We start from the raw sequence: 19,543 nt of genomic DNA, 5'->3' as shown, positions 1-19,543 counted from the left end.
TCCGCATTTTGTCGTGACGTGTCGTGTCTCGTGTGAAAACGCTCTTTTTAGCAGTTCTGTTTTTATTGTTGGTTAACAATGAATAAGGAAAAAGACAATGGTGGTTATCAGATTCAGTATCAGTTATGACATGATGACATCTTTGTTATCAATGACTAGAATTTGAGATGGTCGAGAGAAATTTAAAACCTAATCTTTTACGACTACAACTAAAATGAAGGACAATAAAAAAATAGTGCTTAAAGACAACGGAGAGCCTCAATGTCAATATTTTGTTTTGAGGAAGAAAAGACTTTGTAGAATGACAGTAAGGCCTGGTAAACAATATTGTGGTGAGCATGAACCTCAACCGACTGCCGGCGATGATCAGGTATTGTAAGTACCCGCCTAGCGTGTATATAATATAAATTTGAATCGCACAGACACTTTCTCGCTTCAATGCAAATATTTTACTCATTTATAATTTATTTTTAATAATTATCTATGTTAGATAATTAATTATAGCCTTCCTAGATAAATGGGCTATCTAACACTGAAAGAATCATCAAAATCTGTAGCGTAGTTTGAAAGATTAAAGGGAACAAAGGGACATGAGGGAAAAAAGCGACTTTGTTTTATAATATTATGTACTAGCGACCCGCCCCGGCGTCGCACGGGTATAAAATATATTGCCACTGAAAAAATTATTAAAATCAATAGCCTATGATCCTTCACGTGGTCTACTTCTTATCTGTGCCAAATAACAAAAATTGTTCCAGTGGTTCGCGAGATAAGCCCTTTCAAATAATTTCCCCCGTTTTTTCCACATTCTCCTCTATTTCTTCGCTCCTATTAGTCTTAACATGATAAAATATAGCCTATAGCCTTCCTCGATAAATGGGCTATCTAACATTGAAAGAATCATCAAAATCCGTTGTGTAGTTTTAAAGATTAAAGGGAACAAAGGGACATAAGGGAAAAACGGCGACTTTGTTTTGTAATAAGATTAACTATTTACTTACACAAACAATATAAAAAAATCAAAACGCGTAAACGAAATCTTTAAGAAATTTGATACAAAATGGATTTGCATTATTTTCAAAAGAAACATAAATAAGTACCTAGTTAAAAAACTCATTAAATGACGGCGCGTAGTTGTATGAATGAATGAATGAATATACTTTATTGCGCACATCACAGTTACAAACACACACATAAAATAAAGAACATAATAAAATGAAGAGAGTGCACAAAGGCGGCCTTATTACAAAATTGCAATCTCTTCCAGGCAACCTTTGGAAGAAAGGAAAAATTGCTGGAAAGAGGGTGTTGTGCTAAAAGTATTTAACTATAGGTAATAAGAAGTTGTATGTTGGTTAAGTCATTCTAAAATGTACGAATAAATAAAAATAAATGATGAAATGAATTGTACTTGTATCTATATCTACAGGTTGTAACAAAACTAAGTGATAATACTATTACGTGCTAGGGTTCGAAGAATTTGGATAGAAAGACCTGCTGACTCTCTTGAAGACTTTATTCATGAGCACTAGGTCTACACAAAGCACTATGTCCAATACACTAAGCATTATCACTGTCCTAGATCGTAGCCAAGTCGTAGGTTCACTGGTTCACTCACTAATCTTGTTTTCACTCCGAAGTCGCCTTGATGATAGCTCGTATCGAACTGAATTTCGGCCCGTCCTCCTGTGACAATTTATATGGGTCGAGGCGAGCCCTAGACTGTACGAGAACATTCCCTCCCTAATGTACACAATTCGCGTAAACAAGTAAACACACAAGTAAACAGTAACTTTTTTCGCGCCTGAATCGGCGGCCGCGCAACACGTACTTTTGTTGTCTCCCGTTATAAAAATAATTCTAAATACCTACAGTAGTTAATTGACTTTCATTTTGTGTTAAATTACAAATTTATATAATCTCTTAATAAATTACAGTGTTAGACTTACATGAGCAATAGTGTATATAACTTTTTAAGTGAAAGTGAAAAAGGACGCCTACCGAAAACAACGCGCAACGCGCCATTTTGTGTGTGAAAATATTTTTGCTAAATTTTTTGCACTTACTTCTTGTTTATTAACAAAACCGCAATAATTACAACATTATGAGTGCGTAAATACCTAATACCACCGACCTCAGTTTCCTAACAGATTTTTCACAATTTATAACCTCTAAAATACTCACTCAAATCCTACTTATTTCACTTCAAAATGGAAAGTCTGCAAAAGACCATAGATGATCTGGCCAAAGTCTTCAAATCTAGTATGGAGGGTTTCCAACAAGAACTTGCCCGGGCTACCACTTCAACAACTGATACAATCTCCACTCCGCGCATAGCCTCAGAATTTGAGTGCTTTAGGACTTTTATTCTGTCCGCTCTGCAGAATCTTCAGTCCCAGGTGGCATTGCTAAATAGATTTCATGACCAGGAGCAAATGCGTAGCAGAAGAAAGATGCTCCTTTTTCATGGAATCCCAGAGGACAGCAGAGAGGACACTTCAGCAGTTGTTATGGCAACTATCTCTATGAAATTAAACTTAAAGTCTCTTGACTCCTCTTGTATCAAACGAAGCCAACGGATTGGAAGGGCCAAGGAAGGTGTGCCCAGACCTATTCTGGTTAAGCTCCAAGAAATCCAAGTTAGAGACTCCATCTGGTTCGCTAAAACAAACTTAAAGGGCTCAGGCACAACAATGTCAGAATTCCTCAACAAAAGCAGACACGAAACTTTTATTGCTGCAAGAGAAATTTTTGGAATTTCAAACTGTTGGACTAGAAACGGTATTATTATAATATCAACTCCGGATGGCTCACGTCACAAAATAACATCTCTCCAAGAACTACAAGCAATTCCTCATGCCAATTCGGAAAAAACAAGTGTCCAGCAACAATCTAATGTTAGCATGTCCAATAACACTCCCCCAGCTGTAGCCGATGTCAGCAAAAGACCCAAAAGAATCCTAAAAACTAAGCAGCTTGGTTAGTAGTTCATTATATTTATATTCTATAGCCTTTAATTTACAGCAAATACTGTTATTCTCTTGTTTAATTATATTATATTTTCACTGTGTTGCCTAGTCTACATTTCTATTAATTATTCACATATTTATGTCTAAAGTCTAAAGTGATTTATAGTATAATATGGATTAAAAGGAACAAAAACATTCTAATACTGTATTGTGAGTTAATAGCTAGTATGTACTTTACTTAGTGTTTTATATTATGTAACCCACAAAATATATTACTGTGGTTTGTGATGTCACAGGTCACAATAATAATGTATATTTTTGTTTTAGTCTAATTTAGGTCATAAGTTTTTAATGTGCTAACTTTAATATGTTATAAACATAAACATGCTGTAAAATAATTGTTATTCACAAGGTTAAAATTGTAATGCATAATATTTAGATCATAATTTTTAATGTGCTAGCTTTGTTGTGTACTTAGACAAGCTGCAAAATAATTGCTACTCACAAGTCTAAAACATTGTTATTGTTATTTATTTTGTTACATTGATTGTTAATTTGTAACAAACTTTATTATTATTTAAGAATTACAGTGAAGTGTGAACTGTGAACATGTATCCTGTCAAATGTCAGCTGTCAATACCAATAGTTTGTGGCTGTCAAATTTGCTTATTTCTGTGGTTCTTCTTCTTCTTTGTTTCTTGTTCTTTTTTTTATGTTAAAAGAAAAAGTGATAAAGCCTTGTTTTCTTATAACGAATAATAGCAGGCAGCAGCAGCTACTATATTGAATTATATACAGATTTATTGTTAATTTTGAAAATATTCTTTAAATTTATAAAATTGTGAAGTCGGTTGGTGTGTTACAAGTAATTATATAAGAAGAAATACATATACATATTTATATTTTATTATTATATAGATAACGTTATTGTATATATTATATTTATATATAATATTATATTGTTTTTTTTTTTGTTTTTTTTTATCAATGTTTGAATGTCTAGATGATAGTTTTATATCTATTTCGGGCTCCTCGAGTTGCAGTGACGATAGCTTTCACAGTACTTGTTCTGATCATTTACTTTCTACACTTAGTTCTCACTTCTCTAACAACTTAAAGAATTTTAATATTATACACTTGAACGCTCAAAGTATTCCGGCGCACTTTTCCGAACTTCTTAACTCATTTGACTCTCAATCATTCATTGACGCTATCCTTATTTCCGAATCTTGGTTCAAACCCTGTCTACCTTCCACTTCTTACTCTTTACCCGGTTACCATCTCATTAGAAATGACCGTATAGGTAGACCAGGTGGTGGGGTTGCAATCTACCTTAAATCTAATATTAAATATAAAATTTTGAGATCATCAGCACAACCTCCTTCAGCCGATGATACTGAACACCTTATTTTAGAAATAGCAAATGGCGTGTCTAAAATATTGCTTGGGGTATTCTACAGTCCTAATCTCTCCGTCAATTATTTTACTGCCTTCGAAAAATTGCTCGATGAATTTATTCCTTCTTATGAGCACATTATTTTGATGGGAGATTTTAACACTTGTCTCCTAAAAGACGATTATCGTTCTAAAAAACTTATCTCTATCATTAACTCATTTAATCTAAATACTCTTCCTCTGCAAGCCACGCATCACTATCCTCATTCCACACCATCACTTCTTGATCTTATGTTTGTTTCCTCACTTCACCTTGTAGACTCTTACGGCCAATGTCCAGCGCAAGGATTTTCTTACCATGACTGCATATTCCTCTCATACAAATTTCGTCTAGCTAAAACCAAGCCCAAAGTTGTCTTGCATCGGTCCTTTAAAAATATCGACATAGACAGTCTCCGCGAGGATGCTGAAAATGTGGACTGGGAAGAGATAACCAATGCTGATTCGATTGACGAAAAAACTTTTATATTTGAGAGTAGAATCATCGAACTCTTTGATAAACATGCACCGTTACGCCCTGTTAAAATAAAGCACCTTCCAGCGCCATGGCTAACAGACGATATTAAATCCTTAATAAATAAAAAAAATCGTGCAAAAGCTAAATTACGCCAAACACATTCTGATGTCGACAAATTAGCCTATAATAAACTCCGCAATCGCTGCAACACAATGTGCAGAGATGCGCAAAAACGTCACATTCAATCGTGTGTCGAAAATGGTGACCAAGCTAAAGTATGGAGGTTTTTAAAGTCACTTGGAGTTGGCAAAGATCCTAAAACCTCAATTTCGTCCAGCATTGATTTAGATCTCTTAAATAGTCATTTTGCTAACCCCGCACATGTCTACGATACTCACAAAAAAGCTCACACAAGTCATACTATATCTAACTTACCTATACCAGATTACCCCCCATTTTCATTTAAGGATTTATCTATCAGTGATGTTAAAAAGGCTGTTCTGTCAATTTCATCTAAGGCTGTGGGTAGTGACAACATTGGGCGTAACATGATAGTTCCATTGCTTGACACATTATCACCAGTCCTCGTCCATATCCTTAATTTTTCCCTCAAAACCTCTGCTTTTCCTAGCTCTTGGAAAGATTCTTATATAATTCCTCTGCCCAAGAAATCTAGTCCCCTATCTTTCTCTGATTACCGCCCAATTTCAATACTTCCTTTCCTCTCGAAAATCCTTGAACGTTTAGTACAGCAACAACTATGCTCTTTCCTTAATTTAAATAATATATTAAATCCTCTGCAATCAGGTTTTCGCCCCGGCCATAGTACTTCTACAGCCTTAGTTAAAATTACTGATGACATTCGTCATGGCATGGATAACCAAAATCTAACTATTCTCATCCTTTTGGACTTTAGCAATGCTTTCAATACAGTAGACCATGACATCTTATTACTCCTTCTTAGATCGCTCAATCTATCTCCTGAGGCCGTCAACTGGTTCCGCAGCTTCCTACAAGGACGCCGGCAGCGTGTTAAAATTGACAATAAAATTTCCTCATGGTGTGATGTATTTGCAGGCGTGCCCCAAGGTAGCGTGTTATCTCCTCTTCTATTTTCCATTTTCATAAACTCTGTTTCACAAATAATTTCTTCTTTCTACCATATGTATGCAGACGACTTACAAATCTATAGACAGGCCTTACTTTCCTCACTTTCTAACGTGATTGCTCAACTTAATACTGACTTGTCAGAAATACTAAAGTGGAGCAATTATTACGGTCTTAATCTCAACCCGAAAAAAACCCAGTGCATCATCATTGGTAGCAGGCAGCTGATTGCTAAAGTCGACTGGGCTAACTTACCAGAAATAATTCTTGACGGGGCTATCATCCCCTATAGCTCCTCCGTTCGCAACCTCGGTATATACTTTGACCGCAGTCTTTCATGGAACACACAAACTCAAGAACTCCGCAAGAAGCTCCTCGCTGCCACTGCTTCTCTCAGACGCCTCAGTTACTTCCTTCCTGTATCAACCAAAATCTCATTAGTTCACGCTCTACTCTTTCCCATCCTAGATTACGCAGATGTCTGCTACAGTGATCTAAATGATCAACTTCTTTCTTCCCTTGAACGCCTGCAAAATCTTTGCATCCGATTCATCTTTGGTCTGAGAAAATACGATCACATATCTAACTACCGGACAGAGCTAAAGTGGCTACCTGTTAAGTTGCGTCGGAATACACATATTCTTCATCTTCTTTTTAATATTCTATTTAATCCCAAAACTCCTGCTTACCTCAAACAAAACTTTACCTTTCTTGGACACAAGCATCCTACACTTCGCTCAGCCAATAAATTAACTCTTGCCTTCCCTTCCCACAACACTAACTTCTATGACTCTTCCTTCACCGTCTCTGCTATTCGTCTGTGGAATTCTTTACCCGAAAGCATACATAAGTCCAAATCTATTGATAATTTTAAAAAAAGACTCAAACAATATTACTTAGATTTAGCTGCAAACTCTTAAACCCTTACGATTTATCCTCTTCTTCGATTCATATTATTATATTACTTATATGTATTTATTTTATTCGGTATAAAGTATCTATTATATTTATTTGTGTATTATATTTATTTATTTATATACTAATAGTATCTTATCTTATTTTTATTTTAAATATTTTTAGTTATATTTTATGGTTGCCTGGTAGAGACTGCTTCCAGCAGTAAGGCCGCCAATTCAAACTATTTCTGTTTTTGTAACGTGTGTAAATTGATCTGTTTTGTTTGTTTGAATAAAGAGTTTTTTATTTATTTTATTTTAAACAAGTGTGGAATGTTTCTACAAAGTTCGAGCATGTTCTCGCGCACCTAACGTCATCTAGTATCGAGTAGGGGATTTATGTTGTCTGTATAGTGTGTCCCCTCGACAAGGTTCGCTGGCTCTGTGTGTTCGTACTACTTTACGTTTACGTAATACTTTAGTTAGAGTATATATTATTATGTGTCTCTTGTATAGAGTTCACTGTGAAAGAAGCAGCGCTGAAAGACTTTTTTTTTGTGATTTGCATGGGCAAGCGCCCTGGCATTAAGAGTTTCCCCATACAAAAGTGAAAAAAAAATGTTCTCTTTCAGCGCTACTACTTTTACACTAAACTCTATACACGAGACTCATACACAGTACACACCCTAAAGTATTATCACTTAGTTTTATTATAACCTGTATACTAATATTATGAAGCTGAAGTGTTTGTGTGATTGAAAGTGCTAATCTCAGGAATTGCTTGTTCGATTTGAAAAATTATTTTGTGTTGGATAGCCCATATATCGAGGAAGGCTTTAAGCTAATAAATAATGCCGGTTTTTTTTTATTTTCCTGAGTATTCATGTTATGATTGAATTTACTTTTAGTTGAAAATACGAACTTAAAATGCCTAATATCTCGGCTCCGATATAGTTTAGCTATATGTCCCCCATAATAAAGTTTACTCCCCTTGATATGTTCTTTCATAATATGCCGGTTTGGTGAGTGGCCGAGAAATTTCAAAATGACGCCAATATTTACCCAAACCCCTTTGACGTATTATGACGAAAATCGTCGCTAGGGCTGTTAACTTGTTACCTACGAATTTAAAACTATGACATATTCGCTGGACGTGTTCCTCTTTGGTCGTATTGTTGTTTGTGTTTTGGCACATGCGATTAAAACTGTCAGAATCCAATTTTGAAATCTTTATTTTAAATATTTAAAAATAAATTATATCAGCCAGCGCGAGGCACATTCCGTTCATAATCCTAGTGAAACCCGACGAATTTGACAGATATTGAAACCTGTCCGTTTCTTTGCAGTCGAACTACTGGTTGTTATGTCTATACTGCATGAAGGGTTCCGAAGCAACAATAAGGTTTATTTTTTATGAAATTATAAGGCTCGTATATAAAAAAACTACTAGCTAGATACCGTTTAAACCAATTTTCGTTGGTAGTTTTTATAGTAATGTATATCATATATTTTTGTTAGACTTATCATACCCCTACTTTAGAAGTTAGAGGGGGGGACACACATTTTACCACTTTGGAAGAGTCTCTCTCTTTGAAGGAGAAATTTGTAGAAGTTTCCAATATAAAAAATTATATTGGAAACTTCTACAAATTTCTCCTTTACTTATATGTAAAGGAGAAATTTGTAGAAAATTTTATGATCTTTCATTATGTATCGATTTTTTTTTCTACAACGCACCGTTTTAGTGATATGAGCAAAAAACGGAAAATATTGTAACTTGTGCCCTGAGTTTATCCCGGACATACATACAGACAAACAGACAAAAATTCTACAAACTATATTTTTGGCTTCCATATCGATTGTAAATCACGTCCCAAGTATTATTTTTCAAAATATTCAATACCTATATTACTTAGGTATATTTTATTTTTCGCCATTTAATCTACGTAATCTACCCCGCCAATGAAACTAGAGAATGACATATTATGGCATTAAGTCTTCCAATAGTACTTTAATTTTTGCAATAAAGAGTAAATAAACAAATAAATGTGAAAATAACTCAGAAAAACATTTAAAATGATTAGTGCCAACCCTACAGAGCTGTTCCTATTCACCTCTACGGCGTCCCTATTCATCTATACGTCGTCCCAATTCTACTCGTTTTCATCCCCATTGACGACTCTTTCATTGCTATTCACCTCAAAAACAATAAAAAGTTTGTGTGTTTGGAATTCGCTAAATATCATTGCAAGAAATATATTAAAATACTTACCTTTAGTGTATATCATAGCCCAAACACTTAACTAATACATTTGCGACAAAATTACATTCATACACTGAGTATTTCAATAACAGAGCAAAGTTATTCTTCCCTTGTAAACTGGCGCTTCGAGGAGTTATTTTGAAAAGTGTTTTTGGATAACTTGGCTAATTTCGTACATGTTTAGTGTTACCATCAAAACGGCAAAGAATTCTACTGTTAGGTACCTTAAAAACTATTTAAAAAAGCGATGAAATGGCAACTAATTTTTGATGTTGAAAACGGTTCTTGGTTTTGTCCCTATTCATCCTTGGATCCCTATTTACCACAAATTACGGTACTTGCGCTGTAATCAGTTTTTCTAAGTAATAGAATCGGCCAAGTGCGAGTTGGACGGCGCACCATTTGTGAATTGAATGATTTTAGTGTCCCCCTTCCGGTCGTCTGTGACTCGCTCACCCTCTCGGCACTGAACTTCATTTTTAACTACCGTATGTACTTAGTCCCAAAACTTAGGGCAATAAATTGTTTATTTAATTCAATTTCTTTTTCAGGATACAAAAAGGATACCTTGTCCTAATGATCCGAAACAGTAAGTTAATTATTTGTACTATGTCTTATTGTTATAATGTACCACTTGTTAATATTAACACCTACTTAAATGTTTATTTTTTAATTGCACATCTTGTTAAGACCTTCGTAAGGGAACATACCCATACTACGTAACCCATTTAGGGGGGGGGGGGTCTTCAAAATACTACGCTCGGTCACAGAAGGGGGGAGGGGGTCTAGAGTTTTGTCACGTAGTCAATTTCGCCGAGAGAAACGTCATACGATTTTTCTCGCCATTTAATACTTGACACTGGCATATATTATGGTTATTTATAGGCAATAGCCAACAGTAATTAGAAAAACAGGCACTTGTCAGGCATTTTGAAGTTTGGTGAAGCTGTCAAGCTTGGTGATCATTTACTAGAGTTCGACTAGGCTGTTTATGAACGTGGCGAGAAAAGGAACTAACGCTTCTATCATACAAAAACGTCAAATTCGTCGTGTCAAAAATCTTAAAAAGTAGGTCACGTAGTATGGGTATGCTTCCTAACATTACATACTTGCAACAAAGATACTGTATTCTACTCTTCTGCAGATAAATATTGAGACACAATATAAATTAAATGAAAAAGCATACCTACATTGTATTTTGAATTTGTAATAGTCAATTAAGTACCGTTATTGTTTTTTATTACTGGAGGTACCGGTTTGATGCCAAAAATGTTAATGCCTGCCATATGGAAACTGAGCCTTTTTTGTGTATTAAAAGTGCTTATTAATAGTATCTGGATGACCGAGCTTTGCTCGGTATAGCAAACACTTGACTTCGTGTTACTTAACAACGCCATCTGCTGGAATAGCTTTAGCTGTTGTTGTGTCGTTAAAGCAATTAGTTGCTCACAAAATAGTATTATTATTCGCCAATAGATATCAGGAATAGTCATATTTTTCAGTTTATCGATTATCGATAAAACACGAATAAAAATACATTTTCTAAAAATGATTCCTGGGTAGATCGTTTTTTCGCCCCCGAAACCCCGTATACAGTGTGTTAGTGTAAACACCGTTATCCTTGAAACCATCAAATGAGCCCGTCAAATTGAACAACTTTTTCTATGAGAACAATGCCGTCTTCATACCCATACGGATGCCCGGATCGGCAATTTGTATGAGTATGAAGACGAATTTTTTTGAGTTCCCAGCATTGTTCTCATAGAAAAAGTTGTTCATTTTGACGGGCTCATTTGATGGTTTCAAGGATAACGGTGTTTACACTAACATCTTGTATACTAAATTTCATGAAAATCGTTGGAGCCGATTCCGAGATTCCAATAGTAAATATATATATACAAGAATTGCTCGTTTAAAGATATATCATATAACATTTCGTCTGCAGTCTCGCCACAAGGTCAACTTCAGTTCCTTTGTGGTGAGTGTACCGACGCATCTTCTCCCGACCTTTGAAGCGGAGGAATTCTGGCCGACTGATGTGGTTTACCGAAGGTTCCGGGGGAGACTCCGGAATGAAGCGCGCGTCACGTCGCCGTTAATTCGTGATAACGTGTAGTTGTTAAGTTTATATAATTTTTATGTATGTTAGTCATTAAGGTATATATTGTATGGGCCTACGTAGCCTCATTTAAATAAATAAATAAATAAGATTAAATAATTCAATTTTATATCTTCACAGTACATGTTATGCAAGCAAACTGGAAAAACACTTAAAAATTTGCAATGCCAGACACCAAGATGGGCCAGAATATATCATACATAATGTGAACCTCGGATCCTCAGAGGGAGACTACCAACACCGGCCCCTCACACAGGTGCCCCCGGAGACCCTGATCGGAGTTGTTGACAAAATTAATTCCTTCTACAATGGTAGGTGACAATCGAATTACCTACCTTTATTACAAGTTACGATTAGGTAATTTTATAAGTACATATTTGTTTTCAGAGTATCTGATCGACAGCATAACGGAGGCGACTGAAAAACCTATTCACAGCATTGTGATGGAGGAGTTCAGCGAGGATGGGAGGTCGGAGAGTTCCCGGCGGCACCTGCGGCAGGTGTCCAGCCTGCTCCACCTGGTGGAAGGTGCCGGCCTCGTGCAACCCAACACCTGCTATATCGACCTGGGCGCCGGAAAAGGTTTGCATCCATATTCCATGGCCAAATTACTGACTAGTGACTACTGACCGACTTGCCTGGCTCATTGCAAGGGTCGAGGGGAACTCAACTTATGTAGCTATACTATAATAATACTAGAAGACGTCCGCAACTCTGTTGCGCCAAAATTCGTTTTTCGCGCGGGAACCGTACATTTTTTGAAAAATTCTTCGCTGGGACTTGTACCTCGATACCAAATTTCAGCAAAATCGGTTGGGCGCGAAGAGGTATCAGACCGGCGGCCAGACTGACACACTTGCATTGATAATATTAGTATGGAAGTATGGATAATATTATAGTACGGATAACGTGCAGGTCAGCTGGGCGTGTACGCGTGCCGCACGTGGACTGCGGGCGGCGGCGCCGGCGGCGGCGGCGTGGTGCTGCTGGAGCGTGCGGCGCTGCGACACAAGCGCGACCGCCTCGCCGCGCCCGCCCCCCGCGACTCGCCCGCCCCCCGCGCCTCGCCCGCCCCCCGCGACTCGCCCGCGCTCACGCGCCTCCGCCACGACCTGGCGCACGTGTCCCTGGCGCACGTGCCCGCCGTGCGCGCCGCCGACAACGTCGTGGGACTCGCGAAGCATCTGTGCGGCGCCGCCACCGGTCAGTTGCATTCCGATCATTGCATTAATTGAATATATTTAATACTTTAGCCGCCAAGGTCGGAATAATCCGACAAATATTTTCGTGCCCATTTCGCCAAGGTCGGATATTTACGACCAGTACCACTACTCGGTTAATCTGCCTTTTTTGTTTGATAGCACTGTATTATATTAAAATAATGTTTATACTTGGTAAATAGTTAACGAAACAATTGATTACACTTTAGTTTCTTAATTGGAAGACCTAAAAATAATGTCTAAAGTTAAATAAATTACCGAAAATATTCTTAGAAAAGTGTATTGATGTCCAACGCCTGAGTCGGAAAAATCCGACAGCAGGGACGGGACATAAGCAATGATTTACTGATACAAAATCCACATAAATTAGAACATTTCTGTTTTTACTAACTAATTTATTATAAAACAAATAAAGCAATGGTTACTGAACAAATAAACTTGTTTGTTTTACTTAATTTATAATAAATATAGTATAAAAATTTCAGTGATTGAATTGACGATTCCCATCCTTAGCCTGCATGTTTAGAAACGAATGTTATCAGCACACACTGCGCCACGGTCGGAAAAAGACGACCGCTCCTGACGTCATAAGCGAGTGCCGCCTTCTAGAATTTTCCACTAGTGTTGTGCTTATAATGATGCTATCGATAAATGTGATTATAGTGGATACTTAAATTAGAAATAAAATTACAATAAATTACAAAGTAACGCTTTCCTATCTGTCTGTCTGCTGCGACATTTAGATGAAATTGTATGCGTGTAAAGGTAATGGGATATCGATCTACTATTTAAAATCTATATTTGTAGTAAGTTATATATTTAAACAACTCAATTATTTATATTTCTGGAAACTATGAAATTAATATTATTTGAAATGTAATTACAAATATCGGGAATTATGACACTTCTCTATTCAAGCTGTTTTTATCTAATGTTTTTGCCAGCGTTGTATATTTACTAACAACATTATGGATTCAAATACTAGATATCAGTTTATACTTTATATAAATTATAAATTAAGAAATAAATTATCGACATCGAAAAAGATAAATATTGCACATCACTATTTGTTGTAGGTATACATTTTTCGATTTATGGTGCCGGCGCTACAGGCACGACAATTGATTTTAAGCTCGGCGGTTAAAGGGTTAAAAAGTTAAAAACTGTTTTAAGAAGCGAGAACTTTTATTATCATTTTAATATTATGATGATGTATGTAACATTATGCAATTTGTATTGCATAATGTTACATATAAATCATCATAATCTCGAAAACAGATCTCTAGTTTAGAACGTGTAAATATTTTCACAGATGTTATTTCCAAAGCGGTCGCATTTAAGTGTACGAAGGTGCCCATCGGGGCACTTGTCTTTCATTTTTAATATAGCATGAAGTTATAAAAATGTACACTCGACTCGACATTGGAACAGCTTCTTCCATCCGGAACTGTGCGGTTTCTTTTTAAATTGCAATAACTAATAACAATGTCTTCTATTACTATTGCCGGTAGACTTTGCGCTGCGCGCGCTGGTGGCGGCGCAGGAGGCGGGCGGGGAGGGGGCGGGGCGCGTGGCGGGGGCGGTGCTGGCCACGTGCTGCCACCATCGCGTGCACCCCGCCCACTACGTGGCCACGCACACACTGCAGGTAATACGGCCGCGCCGCACCGCATCTCTGCACGCCGGTCTGGTTTTTTTTTTTGTTTTATTTATACCGGGCTGCGCCTCTTTTATACAGGGTGTAACAAAAATAAGTGATAATACCCTTTTTTTTTACATGGGGAAATGCGTTACGCATCCCCGGCGGATTGGGGACATCGGCCGGGGTATGTGGGACTCTCCGAGGAACTACCCACTAAAACCCCATGGTGCTCCGCTCACCGCTTAGGCAAAGTTACGGGCACGATCAACCCCACGTGTCAGACCCATCAAAACATGCAGGCTTTTCTAGGTCGCCTCGCGAGGTGGCCTAGAAAAGCCCACACGGTGGCCCCACACTACCACCCCGAGTATCCTAGCTAAGAAAAGGCGCTGCGGCCACTCCGTGGTGCGCGTCTTCTCCTCGGCCGTCTCAAGGGGTCGAACGCCTCCCGTTCTCTCCTGCGCTCGGCCTCCTCCTTTGCAGTGATGACATCCTGGGCAAAGTCATTCACCGCCTGCCACGCAATGATAATACCCTAGGGTGTGTACGTGTTCCTTGTAGAGAGTTCACTGTGAAAGTAGCAGCGCTGAAAGACCAAAATTTTTTTTCACTTTTGTATGGGGAAACTCGTGACGCTCAGGCCCTTGCCCATACAAAAGTGAAAAAAAAAATTTGGTAAAGTATTATCACTTATTTTTGTTACACACTGTATAAAAATGAGATCTAATCTCTTATCGTTACGGTAGGTATTTTTTCGCTATCTACCCTCTAAGCCAGTAGTTCCCAAACCTATTTTGTCTACTGCCCACTTTGAGTAAAAATTATGTTTTAGCGCCCCCATTGTTTCAATTTAAAATGCACCCAGATGAAATAAATCACCCCCCAAGCCTCTACATAATACCTCCATTTTATTGTGGGTCCCACACCAACCCTTGAGACTTTCAGCGCCCACAAGGGGCGCTATGACCCACTTTGGGAAAGGCGGTCCTAGCGAGAGCATTCCTGGTGGGGTGTGTCCTTAATCCTTGTGTCTCATCTTGCCAGCTCATTTGTTTATTTTTTTCATAGAAAATTAAATACATTTCTCAGCTTTGTAATAATTTATCAATATGAACTTGTTAAACTTGTAAAACGAACTTCGGCTTAGAATCGTATATAAACGTTTTTCTACAGTTTCAATAATTTTTAAGAAATCAATTATTTGGTTATATATTTAATCCGCTTGGGAGTTGATAGGTTAGAATATATCTTAGGTTTTTGTGACTGGTAACACTAAAATATGTAAACCGGTCATTTGCTATCGTTTCGATTGTCGTGTTTCTATTGACGATTGTATCCTTTTTTAGGGTTCCGTAGTCAACAAGAAACCGTTATAGTTGGGGTCTGTCCGTCTGGCTATCTGTCTGTCCGCGGTTTTCCTCGGAGACTATAGGACCTACAAAGCTGTAATTTTCAAAATCAGTGGCTAACACTTAGAAATATATTATTTTACACCGTGCCTAAATAAAAATATAAAACCATTATAAATATTATTGTTTACCTAGGTAGGTACATTAAAAAAAGGTTTTTTCATGATGATAACTTCTACTAGTATGCCCATCGAGTTTCAAACAATTAGAAACGTCCTGTCTCGGCAGCATGTTATATTTCATCACGCGCGATAATTATAACACTGAGGGCGAGATAAACCTATAGATACCTAAGTAAGTTTTTCTTTAGCTAATGAACATGAAAACGAGATTCCCATCCTAGTTGATATAATCCATATTAATAGAATATTTTCCATCAATGGTGGGATTGTATAATCAGAGAAGTTGATTCCTAGGCACATGGCGGACCTACAATTACGACTAACGTATTGAATTGACATAACCCAACCAAATGACGTAGGCAAAGTATAGCAATATTAGTCCCTACAGTAACGAAACGCCTTTGATGTCGCACGAGGCCGCCACCGATGACAGGTATCGAGCAGATATGCCAGGGTTGCCACGGAACGGGAAATAAAATAAAAATAAAATATTGTGCTTGCAATGCAAGTGTTATCATTTAATCTGTTTAATCAGCGTGTTATATTTATTATTTACATATTATGTCGTACTGCCAGATATTTACGTGAAACTTTATTTATAAATGATTTGAGTTCTCTATTTAAAAATTTGATTAACCCATCAAGCCCCATAAGCTCACCGGTGAGGGAGACACAATAGAATAACAATAGATTTCCAAGGATCCACGAATCACGATCGAAGGATTAACAATGAAGTCGCATTCGAAATTTCGAATATATAAAATATCCAATAATTAATCACACGTCAGGTGTAAGAGAAGTACTTCAAAACCAGGGACGTCAGACGTACCAATTTCTTGGTACACATACTACTTGGTCTTGTACGCAAAAATACCAAGATTGGCCCTTGACCGACCAAAATACACTGACCATATAGAATAATCGGCAAATTTCAAAGATGCATGTAAAAAAATATTCCAATCAAATTTCCTTTATAATATAAAACTTTTTTATAGCAAGCAGTCTCGATAAACAGTTATGTTGTGTGTAAAAATGTTTTTTCGAAATCTCAATTTGTTTACTTCGGACTTCTTTTCTATTGTTTGGTTAAGCAAACGAACCCTCGTTTCTTATAAAAATCTTCGTTATGAATCATTTATCTATTTTTTTTCAATATATTTTACATTTTATACCCGAATTATGCAGTATAATATCAAAAAGATAATGCAGTTCAAAATGATATTTCTTCTGTGCGTTCGATGATTACTGCCCTCTATTAACAGTATACGAAATTATAATATTATTTTTTTCCACTGGGATGCGACTTCCGACACAGTTTGTCATCAGTGTTCGCAGCGCCGGAGCGGAGCACAGGCGTATCCAAGTGGCCGTCTAACATCCCTGGTTAAAACTCTTATTACGTGCGCGGTAAGGGCGGTCCAAAGGACAAAATGTTACACTTGGTGTGTGTACCTAGCTAGGTAGGTACTAATTAGTATGTAACAGGGTATTTGACAGATTTTTAATTTATTACACTTCTTACAACGTAAACAATAAAACAGAGATGCAAATGAATGCCGCCAAGGCCAACACAATATTAGTGTAAACTGTGAGCCGATATTTATGAAAATTTAAATCCTTTTTTGTTTTTTGAATCAGATTTACATCCGTACACTGAACATTTATTATAATATCCCATTGTTTATAAGATAAGTTATCGTTTTACAACACAAAATTCGTAGACAACGCGCCAACGTCACCCCTGTGGGCGCAGGTATACAAACGCCGCGAGTTTGTGTACGCGGGCCCGCGCCGCCCGCTTCCCCGCGGGTACCCCTCCGTTGCTCTGCGCAAGTACTGTAGGGATATGTAATATTGCTATACTGTGACGTAGGTCTGTCAACTGCCTAGGAATCAATTTCCTCGATAGTACATTACATAAGTGTAATAGTATGTTTTTGAAGAAATATGTCGTGATTGCATTCTACATCTAATAAGTGCATTTATATATTAGCCAATGATATTGAATAAAATTGCTCAATAATTGCACTTTTCATACTGCGCCCGTAGAAAAAAGAAAGCAATAAAATAACATGTTAGCCACTGATATTGAATATAAAAATTACATATCCTGGATACCCATAATATAACAAAAACAATGAGATATGTTTCTTTCGTGTCGGACGTGGGTAAATTTTGTATGGTTCGTGACCAGTCTCCTTTAAAAAGCTTATTTAGCTTTACACAACTTAGCTGCATTACACAACTTTAGCTTTACCCATAAACTATTTAGTATTTATTATTGGTAGGCTGTTGTTTCTGATATCTATGTTGGTAGGTGAGTTCGCGTATAACAATCGAAAGAATCGAAAAACTTAACTCAACATGGTACCACCTCTTATAGAAATACGTATGAACAAGCGATAGCGCGATCTAGGCGACTCTTGGCGCCATCTAAATTAACGCATAAACACCCTTACAACCCCTTTTTCCAGTTAAAAAAGTAGCATATGTCCTTTCTCAGGCTTTAGACTATCTGTGTACAAAATTTCATTACAATCGGTTCAGTAGTTTTGGCGCTGTTGTTTGATGTTTCTGATATCTATGTTAGTAGGTGAGTTATTAATTATTAATAACGTGTATAACAATCGAAAGAATCGAAAAATGTAACTCATCATGGTACCACCTCTTATAGAAATACATATTATGAGCAAGCGATAGCGCGATCTAAGCGACTCTTGGCGCCATCTGTTGAGTTTTTGGAACTAACTTAATTTGAACAAATTTACGCATTTTCACCCCCTTACAACCCTTTTTTCCAGTTAAAAAGTAGCCTATGTCCTTTCTCAGGCTTTAGACTATCTGTGTACAAAATTTCATTACAATCGGTTCAGTAGTTTTGGCGTGAAAGCGAGACAGACAGACAGACAGAGATACTTTCGCATTTATAATATTATAGTATAGATTATACTACAAAAAATAAGGACCCCTACTTTTTGAAGTACAAGTTCTTTGTCACGCTCTGAAGACTAGTCTAAACTACTAGTTCACCGACTTTGGAGTTCAGCATTGACGTTCGTCGAGTAAAATATTTAAATGTTCGTACTGTCGTCAGACGCACGGGTTCGGCGCCGAGGAGTTGGACGTGCTTCTGGGCGTGGTGTCGTGGGCCACGTGCGGCGGCGGGGGGGCGGGGCGGGCGGAGACGGGGCGCCGCGCGAAGGCGGTGCTGGACTGGGGCCGCGTGCAGTACCTGCGCGAGCGCGGATTCAGGGCGCGGCTCGTGTGGTTCGTGTCGCCGCGCGTCACGCCCGAGAACGTATGCATCGTGGCGAGCCGCGAGGCGGCCGCGCCGGCGCGGTGACGCACCTACTGTATTATAGTCGGCCTCACTTCGTCTTACGAATTATATTTTTCTAAGATTTTTGTTTTCGATAATTATAATTTAATTATTATTTACGTTGCGATTAAAAATTTGTATCTCTCGGAAGTGGTTTTATATAAAGTCATGACTCATGCTCGAAAAGGGATTCTATTTTCTCCGCCGAACGAAAACTCGCCCATATAATTGGTTAAAAAAATACTTTCTGCCTGAATGTTATTAGACCGGTGCCCAAAATATCATTAATAAATATTATATCTGCCGGTCAATATTCTATAAATAAAACAACTGCAATAAATATATTCGTTTATTTATAATAAGTGTTATCATTAAAAATGTAAATAATAATATGAAGTTCGAACTTAAGACAACCGACAGACTCGCCTCCACCTCCATTCTCCGCATTATGCGCTGTGTGCAAAATAATAATTGCACGGGATAGACAATGTTAACTTAATTATAATGTCTATAACAATATACACAAATGCGATGTAAATCAAATAAAAATTTAACCTGACCCCAC

At 37.5% G+C, this 19,543-nt stretch overlaps 1 protein-coding gene across 1 annotated transcript; it reads left to right on the top strand.

Annotated features, from left to right (window-relative positions):
* On the top strand, positions 1-19,123 carry LOC121726412 (tRNA:m(4)X modification enzyme TRM13 homolog). Its single transcript, XM_042113761.1, has 7 exons — positions 1-370; positions 9,699-9,736; positions 11,387-11,577; positions 11,654-11,848; positions 12,182-12,469; positions 13,998-14,134; positions 18,754-19,123. Exons 1-7 carry the CDS (start codon positions 215-217, stop codon positions 19,000-19,002), a joined length of 1,254 nt encoding a protein of 417 aa, XP_041969695.1. The 5' UTR covers positions 1-214; the 3' UTR covers positions 19,003-19,123.
* The last annotated feature ends 420 nt before the right edge of the window (positions 19,124-19,543 follow it).

Source organism: Aricia agestis, chromosome 4, assembly GCF_905147365.1.
Source record: "Aricia agestis chromosome 4, ilAriAges1.1, whole genome shotgun sequence".
Taxonomy (NCBI): Eukaryota; Metazoa; Arthropoda; class Insecta; order Lepidoptera; family Lycaenidae; genus Aricia; species Aricia agestis.
Note: the sequence above shows the minus strand (reverse complement) of the source record. Positions and strands in the feature narration are given on the sequence as shown.